This window comes from Microtus oregoni, unplaced genomic scaffold (assembly GCF_018167655.1).
Source record: "Microtus oregoni isolate MIOR12 unplaced genomic scaffold, Mior012 000013F_ref0000133, whole genome shotgun sequence".
Taxonomy (NCBI): Eukaryota; Metazoa; Chordata; class Mammalia; order Rodentia; family Cricetidae; genus Microtus; species Microtus oregoni.
In genome coordinates, this window is record NW_024543072.1 from 18,686,856 (window position 1) to 18,705,585 (window position 18,730).

Here is an 18,730-nt window from a genome sequence, read left to right on the forward strand (position 1 = left end):
GGTTCCCACTTATTTGCATGTCTAGGCCTGCCCTTCTTTGATCTTATTACCAGACACCTCCAGTGTGATAATTAGTTACCACTGTGAACTTGACTGTGTTTTCAATCACTTAGGGGACAGATGCATTCCCAGATGTTTTACTGAGGGTAGATGGTACACTCCAAACATGGGCTCCATGTTCATAATGAATGAGGAGACAAAAAGGGCAGAGCATCCTGGTACATGAGGTTGAGCTCCCTTTTCTTGACTATGGACACTTTATGGTCAGTTGTCCCACACTCCTGGAGCTGCCTCTGCAGTGGTTCTAACCTCTATTACCATCCCCCCACGTTGAACTGCACTCTCAAACTGTGACTAAGAACCAGCCTTTAGTTGACCCTTGTCAAACAATTTTTAATGGTGATAACAAACGCAACTAACGCATCTACTTTTCTTGGATGCACAGCTCTCTGTATTAGTAATCTGCATAAGACTGCTGTACAGAGTGAGGCTTTGACTGGGACAAAAAATATCCTGGATTTGTTACCATCACACCAGGAATCTGCACCCATGCCTATTACAGTTAGCAGGTTCGGCTCTATATTCTCCGAGATAACACATTGCTAAAAATCATTGATGTCTAAGAGTTCTTGGTGATTTAGCAATAGCAAATGAACAATAAAGCTCTCCTCTATTTTAATATATTGTTACTAGTAGAGGAAGAAATTCTGGGCTGTTGGAATCATTCATGGACTGAGTGAATGCGATGATGCTACAATGTGAGAAAATGAATCAAGATCACAGGAGGCTTGTATTCACTAAATCAAACATAATGGGCAAATGTGGTTGAGTAAGTGTCCTTGTGGTAGGATGAAGTATCCTTTGGATATATACATATATGTCCAGGAGTGGTATAGCTGGGTCTTGAGGCAGATTGTGTCCCAATTTTCTGAGAAACTACTATTGATTTCCAAAATGGCTGTACAAGCTGTACTCCAACAAGGGAGCCGTGTTTCCCCTTGCTTCATATTCACACCAGCATGAGCTGTCACTTGTGTTTTTGATCTAAACCATTATGACAGGTGTAAGGTGGAGTCTCAAAGTCTTTTTTATTTGTATTTCCCTGATGACTAAGGATGTTGAACATTTCTTTAAGTTTTTTTTTTGTTTTTTTGTTTTTTTTTGGCCACTTGAAATTCTTTTGTTGAGAATTCTCAGTTTAGGGCTATACCCCATATTTTAATTGGAATATTTGGTTTGTGGATGTTTAGTTTCTTGAGTTCTTTATGTATTTTGAATATTAGCCTCTGTCCTATGTGGAGTTAGTGAAAATCCTTCCCAGTCTCTGGGCTGCCATTTTGTCCTGTTGATCTTGTCCTTATAGATACTTTTCAGCTTCATGAGGTACCATTAATTAACTGTTGATCTTAGTGCATGCACTATTGGTATTCTATTCAGGAAGTTGTTTAATGTGCTAATGCATCCAAGCTAGTCTCAGTTTTCTTATAACAGGTTCAGTGAATCTGGTTTTATGTTGAGATCAGGTGTGGATGAATGTGGAGGGAGAAAATAATGGGAGAAATGAATGGATTGGGGGAATGAAGTAAGGTAGAAGCCTAGTGAAATAAAAACTCCATGAAATCTATGAGAGTAACCCTAGCAAAGATGGATAACATGGAGCCTGAACCAGCTATCTTCTGTAACTGGGCAAGGCCTCAAGTAAAGGAATTAGGACACTAATCCAGCTACAAAACCTTTGACCTACAATTTGTCCTGCCTGCAGAGTGTTCTGGGACGTACAGTTTGTCCTGCCTGCAGAGTATTTTGGGACCTACAGTTTGTCTTGCCTGCAGAGTGTTCTGGGAGCACAGTATAATAGTCATCCTAGAGACTTCATTCAAGTGATGGGAGAAGATGCCTAGTCCCACCCCAAACGTTAGGTGGCGCTAAGGTTTAAAACTGCGAAACCAGACTGTAGTCTGCTCTGACAAACTGTCATACCAAAAAAGCCATTGGACATGCCTCACACAGTTGAGAAGAAAAAGTGGTTTATTTTGGCTCCCGTGACGATATTGGCTGCTTATTTTGGGAAGTCACAGGAGTGGGTTCTGGAAAGTACACAAGGTAACATTTAAACCCTTGGCACATCGATACATTTACAAGAAACTGATGAATTCCAGTACTAGGAAGTTTTCAGAACACAAAGAAAGTGCTGAACCAATCTGAGCTCAGTTTTTGTAAATGCTGAGCTCGCATCCAGTATTGTATGTGTGTGTGTCCTTAAAGATTGCACGCTATTTGACCTAACTTTGCTTCATAGCTTACGAACCACAAACTGTCCAATGTCAGTACAGTGTGAAAGCACGGAGCTCTTTCTCATATCTATTTTAAAGGGAGAAATATTTATATAATTTAAAGAGAACTGGAGATAAGGTACTTATTTTACAAAAAGAGAAAATATTAGTGTGAAATTTTAAGCTATTTTAATTAAGCCATTTAAAGGGAACAGCTGGTTTCTAATCAAATCCACATTATTCTTTAATTTCCAGCCATAATGGTGCCAGACACTTTGCACTTTACCTGTTCAATTATTTTCATGATTTTCTAAATCATTTCTTCAGATTTCACACAATAATAAAAATAATACAAACCGTGGAGACAATAGGTACTAAATGGAAGACATATACTTTAACCATGTGTCTGTTTCAAGTATTTAATAAGTAAATAGTTTGCTGTGGGTCTATGCTATTATTACTCTAGCAACTTCTCTGTAATGGGACTAGTTTAAAAAATGTAAGATAACTTAGAGAAATCAGAAAAAATTTGACTGCATAAAGCATACATTACACACACTGTGTAAGAGCAACGCTGAAATTGAGTGATTGGTTTCAAAATATTGACTTCTCGATGTCGTTTTAAACCACAGAGGCAGACAGCTAATGTTCCTTAAAAGAAGATGAAAATTAAAGATAAATATTCAGTTTACCAAGCCAAAATAGAAAAGAAAACTAATTCAGGAAACCATAAAAGGAAATCAACACAATTAGACTTGCAAACATCCAAGTGAAACACACGATAAACTGGTTTTACAGTGGCACTGAATATTCATTGAATTATAATTCATGTGATTTGAATTTCCACAATATCTGCATTAATGATTGGAAAGCTTAATATGATAATAGGGACAAACTAGATTATGAGCAGAATAATTGGGCAAATAATCGAGGAGACTAGGGGAGCTATTTTGTTGCTGAGGGAGGTGGTAGAGTCGAAGCAGACAGGACAACTCAATGAGACACAATGTAAATGATAAAACCTTCCACAAAAGCCTTGAGGAAAGTGCTTTTCCCCCACGGAGGGCTGATTTGTACTGGCCTCCAGGTGTAATATTACGTGCACTGATGAGCTGATCAACAGAACAGAACTGCTATCCAGCTGTAATCAAGAGTGATTGATGGTTGAGACAAAAAAAGTTGATTATCATGACAAGTTCACTGATGCAGAGAAAATAAGCCCTGTTTGGGAAAAGGACAGAAACTGTTCAGAGACTACTTCTGCAACCTTATTTAAAAAGGCGTCTACGGGAAGGTTAAAAGCCCAACCAACGGCCCTCATCACCAATAAGCTGGATAGGATTAAATATGCCATACATCCTTCTACACAGAGCTCCTGCATAAAAGCTGGAAAGCTATTTGTGCCCAGTACGTAGACTGGACCTATATATAGACTGTTATGTGTTATTATGCAAAAAAAATCACTTGTGTTTCAAAAGCATCAGGATATATGCCTAGAAAACTGAACTGCCAATCATTCTGTGTCCTGCTTCCAACTTCCCTATTCTGCACCCCTACAAAAATATGAAACCCACAGGACTATAAGCTTTATCTTGATCCGGTTCAATTTATGTCAAAACATTGATTTGGGACAAGACAACAGATGCTAGGGGCATTATTCTGCATTTAAAGTAAGATCTGTCTGACTTCCAAACAGCTGAGCCTGGAACAAAATATTTGATGTAAAACAAGCTTTGAAAACACTGCCTAGATGAAGAAGGACTGATAGAAGAGGCTCAATAGCCATGGAAGAAATTCTACCCAGGTACCCGAACATGCCTGCTGGAGCTGTAGTTTCAGTTTTATTTACCCAAGGATCAAGCTGAATTATCACCCATGAAACAATTACCATTAAAGAAACTCCTAGTGTGAAGAAAGTAAACTATATTGGTAGGTGCATTTGATCTACAAAGAGATATGGAGCAATTTTGATACTTGGAAAACATAAATGTGTGTTATCATGATTGCTCTGACTATTAATGCAGAAAGTAAACCTCAGTTTTTTTTTTTAAAAAAAAAAGAGCCAATAGAAAAAAAAAACCCACAAAAGTTAAGAGAAAAAGGTAAAAACGACCACAAAATCCAGATATTTACAAGTGGATACTTGACTTCAGAATCTTCAAAGTCCTTCACTCCTCTACCCGAGGATGCAGTCCTACTATTCCAGTTTCATGGCACTGGTGAAACTCTTTTATACGAAGTTAAAATAAATTACAATGAAACATAATATCAGGGTCCTGAGGACCAGTGACTGGAGTTGATCTAAAGGGATAGGCAAGTTTTATCTCTTAAGATTTTGGATTCTTGACTACATTAGCTCATTTACAACAATTTTTTAGTGGTTAGTACCACTTTAAGAACCACATATGGTTGCCAAAAGAGAGAGATAGTCATTGATGAAACTTACATAAGATAGGCATATCAGGTGACTGCTGAGTCAAGAACTGGGTTACATAAGGATTCTTATCCCATTTTAATAACCCACCAACAGTCAAACTGTGAGGTGGTTGCCAATATCCTATGAAGTCAAGTATAATCACAAAGTTCATATTTGGTAGTTTAGATGCTAGTTTTTTTCCAAATCATCTAAAATTCCAAGGCTGCCACAAAGCAAGTTTGCAGTTCACGAGTGTCATTGGCAGCCCATGTTGAGGTCCAACTCCATCTTATTCCTTCTGATTGAAGACCTCACTTTGCATACTTAGCTTTCAGTAACGCACAGCTGGAGATATGAATCCTGCATAGGGATCATACACTGAGGAGAAGGACTGACTCCCAGAGTTCATTTTCATCCTGCAGTGAGGGTGGCAAACACACAGTAGCGCAGCTGGAGCAGGCCATTTTCCAGACTCTTGTTTTCACTGTCATTTTTTTTCCAGAGAAACAGGGAAAGTGTCTCTAGGCTTGATCGCTCCCTTCATCAATCTATTCATAATTTATTGAGTGTTGTCTAAGGCCTTTATAGAATATTCTTGCATCAGCAGGTGCTCACCTCCATGTCTGGAGATCCAAGGTCAACTTTTGATGAACTGAGATGGCAACAAGTCTGTTATTTCATTGGCACAGGCTTCCTCCTCACAGGCCTACATGCCCATATATTCAGAGACATCCCCGGCAGAATCTTGTTCATGACAGACTTTCAGAATCTATGGTCACCTTCATGGTTACATTCTTTCAGTGCCTCTAAGTTTTAAAATGCATTTTTTTTAATTTAGTGGGTATATGACCCTGATCAGCTTCTACAGTATATACAAAAGACCAGTAGCCTTAATTGAGAGTGTCAGCAATTACAAGGTGGCTCCCAAAAGAAATTTCACCCATGTATTACTAGCCTGCTAATGAGAAATAAAAGCACTATGGTAGAACTCAATAACACTCTCTTTCAACAGACTCTTTCAAGTCTAGGGACCTTCACATAGTTAATGACACAGTCTGCCCTTTGGTTTCTGTATCTATGAAATCCACAAATGAACAGAAAAACTATTAAAAATAAATAGTTTACTTTTTTTCTGTCTGTCTTTCTTCCTTCCTTTCTATCTCTCTTTTTTGTTATTTTCTCTGTGTGTGAATGTGTGGGCAAGCAGGGCAAGAGGTCAAAGAGTAACTTGTGTGAGTTTATTTCTCCTCCCACCAAGAGAGAATAAAGGTTGGAAATCGGGGCTTCAGGCTTGACTTGGTGTCTGTCTACCCACTGAGACAGCTATCTGTTCCCAGAAGACCTCTTAGACCTCTCTTTGCATGAATATAGAACAGCTCCCATGGACTCATAGTGCTCAGAAATAGTTATCTCTCTGCTAATGGGAGACTTACTGCTCTTATGAAATATCAACTTTTTCTTTTTTAGATGTTTAAAATCTGATTTTCTATTTAGTAAAGAAACTTAGAGAAATATAAACTCTTGCATTTCTTTTTTTTCTGTCTATCCTTCATTACATCCTCAGATAATGAAACTATGTCTAATTTAGATATTCTTGACTCTCCCATTCCCATTGACTTGGATCCTTACGCTTCCAATAGTCAGAACTGCTTCCTTTGAGTCTAGGCTGAACAATTAAGAACACTGGCTGTTCTTCCAGAGAATCCAAGTTCCTTTGCCAGTATGCACATACTGATTAACTACTGTCTATAATTCTAATTATGGGGACCTCACATCATCTTCTGGGCTTTGTAAGCACCAGGAGTCAGTCTCTCTCTCTCTCTCTCTCTCTCTCTCTCTCTCTCTCTCTCTCTGTCTCTCTCTCTCTGTCTCTGTCTCTCTCTCTCTCTCTCTCTCACACACACACAAAACAAAAACATAAAATAATATAAAAATAAATTGTTAAAAGTTTTGTTTTCTTGTCAGTAAGATAAAACTTCAGCTTACAGAATGGGAAAAGATATTCACCAACCTCATATCTGACAGAGGACTGATCTTCAAAATTTATAAAGAACGCAAGAAGCTTGACATCGAAATACCAAATATTCTTATTTTAAAGAAATGAGGTAAAGAGTTAAACAGAAAACTCTCAGCAGAAGAATCTCAAATAACCAAGATACATTTAAAGAATTATTTAGCTTTCTTAGCTATCAGGGAAATGCAAAGGAAAATAACTCTGAGATGCCATTGTCTGCCTGTCAGAGTTGCTAAGATCAAAAACACTAATGACAGCTTATGTTGGAGAGGATGTATAGTAAGGGAAACCCTCCTCCTCTGCAAAATTGTGTGAATGCTTTGAAAATAAGTATGGCAGTTTCTCAGAAAATTGGGAATCAACCTACTTCAAGATCCCACGATACCACTCTTTGAAATATAGCTAAGGGATACTTAATCATACCACAAAGACACTTGCTCAGCTATGTTCAAAACAGCATTATTTGTAATAGCCAGAACCTGGAAACAATCTAGATGCTCCTCAACTAAAGAATGGATAAAGAAAATGTGTTACATTTACACAATGGAGTATAACACAGTGATAAAAAAATGGCATCATGAAATGTGCAGGCAAATGGATGAAATTAGGAAAAAAAATCATCCTGAGTGAGTTAATCCAGACTCAGAAAGACAAAGATAGTATTTGCTTACTCATAATTGAATATTAGATATAAAACAAAAGATAACCAGGCTATAATACACAGCCCTAGAGAAACTAGGTAACAGGAGGATCCTGTGAAGCGGAAATAGATGAGATCTCCGGGGAAAACTAGAGGCAAGAGGGAGTAGAGGGAAGGGAATGAGAGTGGGAAAAGTGAGGGATTGGACGGTCAAGTTGGAAGAGAGATGAAGAGGGAGAGCAATTAAATCTTGATCGAGAGGGCCATTATAGGGTTAAGGAGAAACCTGGTTCCAGGGAACTCCAAGGACTCCACAAGGATGACCCCAGCCAAGACTCCTGGCATGACCTTCCCCTGTATTCAGATTGCTGACTACCATAATTTACTCAAATTGTCATCATAGAACCGCCAGTTTGTAACTTATGAAGCAGATGCCGAGATCCACAGTCAAGCATTGAGCCAAGCTCTAGGAGTCCAGTTGAAGTGTGTGTGTGGGGGGAGTGTTGGGATCAAATGTTGTTTTCATTGGTTAATTAATAAAAAAAAAACTGCCTTGGCCCATTTGATAGGCCCACCCTTAGGTGGGTGGAGTAAACAGAACAGAATGCTGGGAAAAAGAAGCCAAGTCAGGCAGTCACCATGATTCTCCCACTCCAGACAGACACCTCGTGGGCTACACAGATTATTAAAAAATGGGTTAGATCAATATGTAAGAGCTAGCCAAGAAGGGACGAAAACTAATGGGCCAGACAGTGATTTAAAAAATACAGTTTCCATGTAATTATTTCGGGCCATAAAGCTAGTCGTGCGGGCGGCCGGGTGCCAGAAATGTAGCCCCACCACTCTGTACCACAACAATCAAAGGTAGTCAAGATCATGAAGGGGAAACCCACAGCTGAACAGAGGTCGTGGGAGATCAGGGACTCTAGATCAATAATTGCTGGGGAGCCTGCATGGTATCAACCTAGACTCTCTGCAACAGGGTGACAGTTGTGCACCTTAGTCTGTTTCAGGGGCTGCTAGCAATCAGAACAGGACCTCTTCCTGGCACATGAATTGGCTTTAGGGAACCTAGTCCCTATTGTGGGATACCTCTCCCAGCCTTGATGCAGGGCAGTGGAGCTTGGTCTTGCCTTAACTTGGTATGCCATGCTTTGTTGATTCCCATAGGAGGCCTTACCCTTTCTGAGTGGAGATGGAGGAGGAGCAGATGGGGAGTGGTTAGAAAGGAGGCTGTGTGAGGGAACAAGAGGAGAGGAGGGAGGGAAAACTAGTTGGAATGTAAAATAAACAAAAAAATTTAATTACAAAAAGTTTTATTTTCTGAGCTGTTCTGACAGCACTAGGTTTTACACACTGAAATCAGCACCTAGTGCATATTAGAGACAAAAGGGCCCAAATGTAAACCTGGAAGATATGATCATCAATGTAGCCACCCAAACATGTAGACACACAGCCTACAGTCTGCCAACACACACCCAAGTATAAAGCTTACAGAGGTCACCCAGTTTCATCAGCACACACCCCAAAACATGGCTTATGCCAGTCACCCAACAACCCACTTATATTTCATACAGCTGTTTCTCCCAAAGGTCTCTTCTCTGACAAACAGATTATCCCTGCCAGAACATTGCTCTTCAGAAAGAAATGGCACCTAATAAAAAGACCACGATACTCAGTCCCCAGCTATGGCTTACTTTGAGTCCCACAAGTCAAGAGATTCTCCTGTGAATGAAATGTGTCAAATCTGACTGGAAATCTGTCTTAGAACACAACCCTCAGAGGACTCTTAAGACACAACACCACCACTAACAAACTTAAAGAGGTGAGAAGTTTTTAACAGATGAACCACCACTCTTTATTTAAAAGGTGGAAATTCTTCAGGAATGAATGCTTTATATCAATAGAAAAACAAACACTTTAAAACTAAAAGCAAAAGCAACAAGTTAACATTTCAAAAAGGAGTATATTATCTAAAGAATAGCAAAGGTATTTCCAGGTTGATATCTCTTAAGAGTTGATTTAACATTCAAGGGGGAAAATCCACATAACTATATGATGTATCCCATGAAAAAAATGACTTTTGGGTGAGAGTTTTTAAACCATCATTCCATACTGTATTTAATTTTAACACCAATAAAGTATATGGCTAGTAATTTAATTTTACTTATTTTGTTAGTTTTGAGATGATGTCTCACTATACTGCCCAGGCTAGCATTAGACTCACCACATTCCCCTGTCTCAGCCTGCAGTTCTGTATCTTACTTGGTGAGCCATTTTATCTATTTATTTATAAATTTTTACTTTATTATACATATTTGCTGTGTATGTGAGTATGTATATGTTCAGGCATACTGCACATGCATGTGCAGAAGAAAGACCAATTTATGGGAGTCAGTTCTTTTCTTCTATCCTGTGGGAGCCAGGGATCAAACTCAGACTTGGTGCCACGCACCATTATCTACTGGCATATCTGGTTGACCCTTGGTTATTCATCTTAAGTCATAAGATTGTGAAACTTTTAACTTCAAAGAGGAGCCCAAAGCAACCAGTCCTGAAGCAGCTGTTAACAACTTGTCCCTAGAAGTTTCTGTACTTCTGTGTTGTTCACTTTTCTGCCCTTTTGCTCTCTTCCCCAGTTTTGTCTTCAAGTTTGGAACTGGATGCACATTTTAAGTGCTGGTCATTTAGGAACCTTTCTCCTATGTCATTTTGTAAGACTACAGTGTTGGCTTAAAGTCTATTAACTTTCCTTAGCATATATATATATATATATATATATATATATATACTTTCATTTTATGGTTTATAAAATCTATTAATGCTTACAACATAGATATTTAGTTTTGTTTAAGAAAGTTGGAGCTGGGCATCTGTGCTACTCAATGGTTAAGAACACTTGCTGGTCTTTCAGAGGACCTGGCTTCAGCACATGACAGCTCACAAACACCTGTAAATCTAGTTTCAGAGGACTTTGTTCTGTAGACACCTGCATGCCTGTAGGGCACCTTAATTCATGAAGGTTTTTACACATCCACTGAAAAATAAGAAATAAACAACTATTTTAAGGTAGGATGTAAATGAATAGGTCTTTAATGTTGATACAACCACCAGGTTTTGTTTAGGTTGTATTTAAGCATCAGTCCTAAATAATGTTGTTTTAAATATTAAAAAAAAATTTAACACATGTTATGAAGAGAAGGTAATTGAGTGATGTGGATACTTGGAAAGAAAAATCACTGCTAACATTGTCTCTATGAGCATTATGAAAACTCTAAACTGCTTAATCTGACTATATCCCTGGATTAAAACTGTAGAACATAAATAATATTAATCAATTGATTAACTGATTAATAATTATTAATACAACAGTATTTTGGAATCTATTAATGATACTGGTGGTTATTTCAAATATCTCCCTTTAGAGGGTCAGAGGACTCTGAGCAATTGGCTTTTCTAATAATATTTTGTTCCCTCTGTTGCTTCATCAAATAAGTTCCTAGCAGTAATTAATGATTGGTAGTCATGACTTGTCACAGGAATGTTACTGCACTATAACTCAGGCATTTGACTTTGAACTTGGATTTAAACTGTTAGTGTGTCTGTCTGTTCTTGAGTAGCGAGTGGGACTGAGTGAGAAGAAGCAGGAATCTTTGTAGGTAAGGCCCACATTATCTCTGTATCTGCTTTGAGCCCAACCATTAATCTACTGAAACTCAAGGCTATCCCTCCAAGATGGTGTGACTTACAAAGAAGTACACAGAGCTCTAGCCTTGCTACACTGCAGCAGCCTCTGCAATGGGAGAACTAACAAGCAAGCAATGTGAGTGCATCTCTCTCTCTCCCTCTCTCTCTCTGCTCTTGACTATGGATGTGATATCTCAAGCGCTGGCTGCTGTGACTTCCACACAATGATGGACTATCACCAGGAATTGTGAGCTAAAAGGGCAGGGAACCCAGTCTGTTCTTCGGACTAATGAGAGAGGGGGAGTTGATTGGGGGAGGGGAAGGGATATGGGAGGCAGTGGCGGGGAAGAGACAGAAATCTTAAATAAATAAATAAATAAATAAATAAATAAATGAATGAATGAATAATAATAATAAAAGTCCTCCTTCTATTGGTTGCTTTTAGTGAGGGCATTTTATCACTGTAAGAGAAATGCAACAAGAACAGCAGCTATTTGTCACCTGGCCACTTACAAATCTCTTACAGTATCACGTAGCTATGGCATAAGAAATTATCAGTTTCTTCCACCTCTAAAATACAATAAAATCCTGTTATTATGAGTTTGACTATAAAAAATTTTATATTTCTTGGCTTGGAACTTGAGACCTTATTTCATGTTCTACAAACAATCATTAAGTATTTGTTCTTTCCTTCACTCAATCATCTTGTATCCATATTGGCCCAGTTTTGAGTTGTTTTTCAAAGGCATACTCACTAAGTTGCTCAGGCCACATAGTAGACTGGGCTTATTTTAAGACGATGATAAAATAATTGAGCACATTACAACCTTTCAGCCTTTATTGGATGTTTTTGTGTAACACAAATATATTCATATGAGTATTAAAATCTTTTATTCCATGAAAAGTTTGTATCGAGGAAAGGCAATCTGATTTCATTGAATGGAATAAAATTTATGACATTTAAAAACCTGTCGGCAGGAACCTAGCTGGAAGTTGTAGCATATAGGAAACAGGTATATACAACATCAAACTATATAGCTTTTAATATTAAGGGTTAAAAAATAAATAAAAGCTTAGTGATGGAAAGGAAATTGAATTTTCATGATCCAGAGATGAAAAGAATTGTAAGCTATTATTTTCCCTGGAAAGAAAAGAAGCTTTGAAATGTAAAAAGGTTCCTGTGGCAAAAACACTTTTCTACTGAAAGAAAATTCAATCACACATACACGTGAATTACGATGTTGCTCTAGAACATCCTAGGCTTAAAATCAGAAACAAGAAATAAAATCCAGATTACCTGGAAATAACAAATGGCTAGAGGTTTAGGGTTAGGAAGGGCTTCCTTGGGGTTAAAAATTATGATATCATATATATGTATGTTGATCTATATATAGGGATTGTATCATTATGGCGTTATTAATTGATAAATCTAATTGATATTCAGCATCTAAACAGTTTATAAAATTAGTACTTTAGATATTGCAGGTCAGTAAACAAACAATCATATTGCTTCCCATGCTAAGGCTGAGGACATCAGTAAGATCCTTGGGACACACATGTTGAAAGGAAAAATTGACTCCGACTTTCACATGCATGCTCATGAACATATGTGTGTAACTAAACAAATATAACAGTCATTTAAAGATTAATCTTATATGGTGAATTTACATCAAACATTAAATATAAAGGGAAATGTAAGAGTAATGAATGTTTAGTAACATAAAATACAGAGCAAATGAACTCTGTGTTTTATGATTTCATGGCTTGTAAGTTAATGTCCATGATACACAGTTGGAGCAATGGTCAGACTTCCTCAGAAAGCATCCACAGTAAAGAGCCACCTCTGAAAGAAGGCTAATATCTCTCCCCTTCAAAACCTAACATGAGATATATGCCATGGAAAAGTGAAGTTAGATTAGCAGATTCAATTAAAGTTGCAAGTCAGTTGGATTAAAAGTGATGTAATTATCCTAGATTATTAGATTGGCCCAGTATGATCTGTTGCTGTGCAGAAGTCAGAGAGAAGTGTTAAAACAACTGAGTGAGGAACTAAACAGCCTTCTGTTATCTAGAGAAATGGAGAGTTTCACAAGTCTCTATGAGCTGGAACCCAGACAGAGCTGTCTTCTTCGGAGCCCCTAAGAGCAACAAAATCCTTTTAATACCCCGATAACACCCAGAGAGACCTATGTTATTCTTCTTGCCACCAGAAAAATGAGGTGATATATTGTGTTCTTTCCAAGGGCAGTGCAAATAGACAACTAGTACCCATTCTGTCTTGTCATGGTCAAGCCTTAAGTGGTTAATTATGACCAAGATCTGTAAGCCTAAATACCACAGTAGCTTGTCTAAATTCCTTTGATCGCATGATATGCAGCAAAATTGTGAAAACAGTAGTCAGTTATCCCTGATAAACATACATGTAGACCCTATGCCACCTAGAAACACTATTAGGAAAATAAATGGATATTGTCTTTTCATAAGAAAATGGGATCATATAGGAGAAAAGAAACATGGTAAAAATTCTTGTATTACCTTCTACAAATTAATGATAATAATGGCATCTGTGAATGTAAAGGTCTTTAAAAGTTTATTGGATGCCATTTCTAGTTCTTTTTTTTTTTTTTTTTTTTTTGCTTTTTTCGAGACAGGGTTTCTCTGTGGTTTTGGAGCCTGTCCTGGAACTAGCTCTGTAGACCAGGCTGGTCTCCCATTTCTAGTTCTCTTAATCATGGTTTGAATATCACCTTGGAGCAATGTTCCTTATCTTCTCTGGGAAGTGGATCAGGGGTGGTGTTGGGGAGAAGGTGGAGGAAATGGGAGCAAGGGAGGGAGTGGAAACTGGGATTAATATGTGAAATGAAGAAAGCTAGTTTGTTTTCTCTTTTTTAAAAAAAAAAATTTAAAAAGGAAAAAGAAAGAAAGAAAAGAAAAGAAACACTCTCCCAAATTGGAACCACCACCTGGAAATGCTGAAAGACTCATTACTGGGAATGATCAATCCAAAGTCCTCGTCTGATATGGCAAGAAGAATTCTTACATCCAGTCTTAGGTCCAGTGGATGCTAGATCTAGATACTGAAACATCCTTCTGACTCCTAATACACACAATTGCTCTTAAATAGAGTAGAAAATATTGGTAGTGAATTGTTGGAAGATGAAAGTAGTAAATAAAATGGTCTCATCGTGTGTGAAAAGCTGGCAACTTGGTTTAGGAGAGTCTTGTCATCTTTATCTGGTAATTTTCAAAGTAAAATTTCAATTCAATTTAAGGGAAACAAAAACTAGGCAAAAGCAATGTTGAATAATGGTGACAGAATTGGTTTTCATTTATCCAGTGTTCTTAAATGAGCTCACAGTTTACAACACTGCTCTTGAGTCTTAGGAAGTATAATTACTACTTATGAAACAAAAGCATGTCATGGAACAAATAACTTTTACCTTATTTAAGCTTTTAGGAATTTATAATTTGACCCAAAAAGTATAAGTTGAACACATAAATGAAATTTTAAATAAAAACAATGTTAACTCAGAAAGAAATTAGTTTACCACTTTTATTTACATGTTAGAAGGATGCTACATTTTTACAATGACTGAGAGAAATCATTGTTTTATAATATGGTATTTTTCATGAATTCAGCAAGTCTATGATAAACTTATGTACTAGTCAAATGAAGATGCTCAGCTTCTAAAAACAAATAAATTTTAAAAGTACTAAAACTATCCTGTCCAAAGATATCATGTATGCTTAGTGTCTCATTTTTTTCTTTTTTCTTCTTCTTTTTCTTTTTTAAAAAGAAATCAAACTACCTTTTTTCATTATACATATCTAATCCAAGTTCCCACTCCCTCCCCTCCTCCCATTCCCCCCACTTGCCACCCCATCCACTCCTCGGAGAGATTAAGGCACATTTAACCAGCTAATATACTATTAGAACCATTCAAGTGGTGCTGTGGCTTGGGGTTTCTGCTCCAGTCAACCTCTCATGTTGAAATCCTAACCCATGAGGTAAACCAGTAGGGGTTGAGGCTGTTGTTAATGCGATCAGACCATGAGGACAGAAACTGGTGTTCCATGGAGCTGCTTGATCAGTCTGGTTTGTCAAAACCTAGTGAGAATGTATCACCTCTAAAACAGGCAGCAGCTCTCTGCCAGACTCTGAAATTGCCAGCAGTTGAGGCTTGGTCTTCCCACCTCTAGAACTAGTAAGTTTCTTCTACTGATTACAAACTACTCAACTGCACTACAGGAAATCTATAAAATTCAAACGCAATGGGACAGGATGAGGAACGCACCCTTATTTCAAGTCAGGGGAAGGACTGTTTGAACTGCAACAGAAGATGTGAGTTCCACTGCCTGAAAAATCCTCACATAAAATCAACTGTTCTGTTACAGAAAAAAAAAAATGAGTCATTCATCTAGGCCCCATGCATTTTCTGTGGCTGGCACCCTATGGTGTTCTCAACAGATGACATTCTCCACACAGACTGGAAACTTTGCACAGGAAATGACAGGCCAGAATGGGGGTCCATTCAGATAGCAAGCAAGGGCCTTCCATTTGTTCACAGACTGATCACTGGGTGTCCAATTCCTGTTGCATCAAGGTACACTTTCTTCTGTGCCTCTCAGGACTAATTCATCACCAAGGCAGACTTAAGGGTTGAGAAAATGTCACAAACATTTTCATATTAGTTACAAGTAAACATTGGAATCACTGGGATGGATCTATAATCTACCTTCCACTTCACGAGAATTGTAAACAGTGTGTAAAGCCTCCCCAGCACTTTCAAACCACTGGCCAAGTCCCCAGACATCTCCCTTCTATGTTGTTCCCCATGGAAATTTTGTTCTACTCGTGTTTTAGAAATTGAGGTCTTTGGAGCTTCCTGTTCATTTGCACTTCGGAGAGTACATGGGTGTGGGTGTGTGCGCATGTGCACACACACACACACACAAATGCACACAACACTTACTTCCCAAAGCACTAATTTGGAACTGGGAGTCTGTCGATAGTTAGCAGACACAGTTGAAGGAAAAGTCTTGGTCTTAGAGAATGATCTGTCTTACTTCAGAGATGTAACCTATTAAAATCTTCACTGGTTCTGAATTTGCTAATCTCCAAAAAACAAAGCATATGATATACGTTAAATATTCTCAAGATACTAAAAGCAAAATAAAGAATAAAACTTTAAGTATATCTAGATATACATGCATTTTATAGTAAATAATATAATGTGAAATGGTAAACTCCAAATTAAAGAACATTCGGACTTGCATGCTATCTTTGGATTTGGGCATGCTCAGTTGCTGGAAAAAAAAGAAACCTGAAAACTGAAACCATATAATACATTTTGTTATTGAAAAAGTTACCACTCACATCTGAATTAAATCTCAACTGGCAAATGTTGCATGAGATGATTTGCTTTCTCCGATGAGGAAGAGGAACCCCGAATGTATGGTTTATTACGGCTTTCTGAATAGGGTCCATCTGTAAAGAGAGAGAACACAACACACACAACAGAGAGAAATAAAGGCTGTCAGTTTCACTGAATGTTGCTTGTTGCATTAAATCTTCACAGCTCCTGTCTACTCCTTATGTTGTAAAGAATGATTTTAGGCTACGAAAAGGCACTCCTACTCTCTCGGAAAATAGATAACAATAAGCCCAAAGCATAGTGTGATAAGGAGATGAAAGATGTCCCCATTAGTGTCTGCACACTAAGTGTTTTCCTCATTTAGGAGCAACAATTGACATAGTCTGATAATACTCATGTATAATTAAATGTTTACAGAAACTCAAGCTCTTACTAGTTTGTGCAGTCTAACATTGAAATGTATTTATATCATTGTGGAAATCTGGACTTCAAACAACATAGTCAAGAATGACTATTAATTACGCACCACTATCCAATGCTAGTCTGTGTTTTGTATCATACAGAGCCGAAAAGTACATTCCTGCAAATCTAGCAGAAAAGGACACACAAAACTAAACATTAGCTCACTTGGCAATCCATTTTTGATCACCACTGACAAGCTACATTTCAATCTTCTATGGACTTTCATGCATGGGCACAAAGATTCTTGGCAAAATTTCGATTATCTCCATCCCAGTTCAGAACAGGGTGAGAAACTTCAAACTCACTCTCACCAGTCCAACCCTGTTAAATGTAGTAGTATTCCTTTACCAAGCACTGTCCCAGGGGCCATGTGCCAATATCCCACCAATTAGTATCAGTCAACACTTTGGTCTGCACTGTCATCGTTGGATGAGTCACTTGTGTCCAACTTCAAAGGTTGAGATGAGGTTTAACTATGATGACTCATAAAAATTACTTAACATCATTTTGTGTGCACAAAGAAACCAATAAGTGTAGATAGCTACATTATAGAGGGTGTGAAAGCAGAAAGTTAACATGAGCCTCATACTTTGATAAACATTGTTGGCATCATTACATGGTCATTTAATGTTTTTCAATATTATGTCCATGTACACACAGATATCCATAAGTCCCTAATGTTACTGAATATTCCCATACTCAGGAATTCTTTTCTTCTTTGCTGTCATTATTCCTTTTTGTCTCCCTGTATAACCCAGGTGGGCCTTGAACTCAATGTTGGTCTCAAACTCATAATCTTTTTTCATCAGCTACCTATAAGCTGGGATGATACATGGGCACTACTACATTTGGCTAGAAATCCTGAACCCATTTTCAGATGCCTCACTAAAGACTTCATGAGATAGCTTGAAAATGATCTGGCACAGTACGAGGAAAGAATATGTCCAAGGAACGATGCCTAATGTCCAGTGTGTTACATATTACAATTCTCTACTTTTCCGATTCAGAATGTTGGTGAATTTTGAATGGCTGGATCCAGTTAGCTGGCCCTATTCATCTGCTGGGAGGTACAAGAAAGCTCCAGGTCTCTGACTCTTTCTTTCTCCTGTCACAATTGCTGGTCTAATCTACCATTTGTAATGTACATTGCAAATAGCACTCAGTGGTCATTAAATATCTTCCAGGTGTTGCCCCTCAACTTGGTTCATACTCAACAGTTACAGCAATCAAAAGAACTCATGGGCATATCAAATCCGTCTTCTTCCATTCCTAATTTGGTAATTCCAGTGGGAAATGAGATGTACACCTGTAAAGAGCATGACTCTGGAGACTGAGGTAGAAGAACGAAAGCTTTGAGGTCAGTCAATGCTGCTGCATTGTGAAACTGTATCTCTAAAAAGCATACAAAATAAGCCATATGACATTTCTTCCCCACAGATTCTGGTGTTAACGTTGGGAGGAGTGGTTAGTTCATTCCCGGCTGTCCAGACCATGAAATAATCACTATATTATTTGCAATACTGTTTAGCGAATAGCTTAAACATTTTGCTAGCTAGCTCTTATATCCTAAACTAACCCATCTCCATTAATCTGTGTATCAGAACAATGTTGTGGCCTACCGGCAAAACTTTAGTGGGCTCTGGCGGAGGCATCTGTCTCTATGGCGGCTACAAGACTTCTTCCTGACTCTGCCTTCTCTCTCTCTCTCTCTCTCTCTCTCTCTCTCTCTCTCTCTCTCTCTATATATATATATATATATATATATATATATATTCCATTCTGGTTATATTTTGTTAAACTATTGGCCAAAGCAACTTTTTTATTAACCAATAAAAGAAACACATATACAGAAAAACTTCCAAC

At 37.9% G+C, this 18,730-nt stretch overlaps 1 protein-coding gene across 4 annotated transcripts in view; it reads right to left on the bottom strand.

Annotated features, from left to right (window-relative positions):
- Positions 1–18,730, bottom strand: part of Znf385d (zinc finger protein 385D) — a 910,681-nt gene that overhangs the window by 126,369 nt on the left and 765,582 nt on the right. For all 4 annotated transcript variants that reach the window (XM_041662856.1, XM_041662858.1, XM_041662859.1 and 1 more), the window contains one exon: positions 16,408–16,518. In XM_041662856.1, coding sequence (XP_041518790.1) covers positions 16,408–16,518 — 111 coding nt within the window. The remainder of the gene's footprint in view (positions 1–16,407; positions 16,519–18,730) is intronic.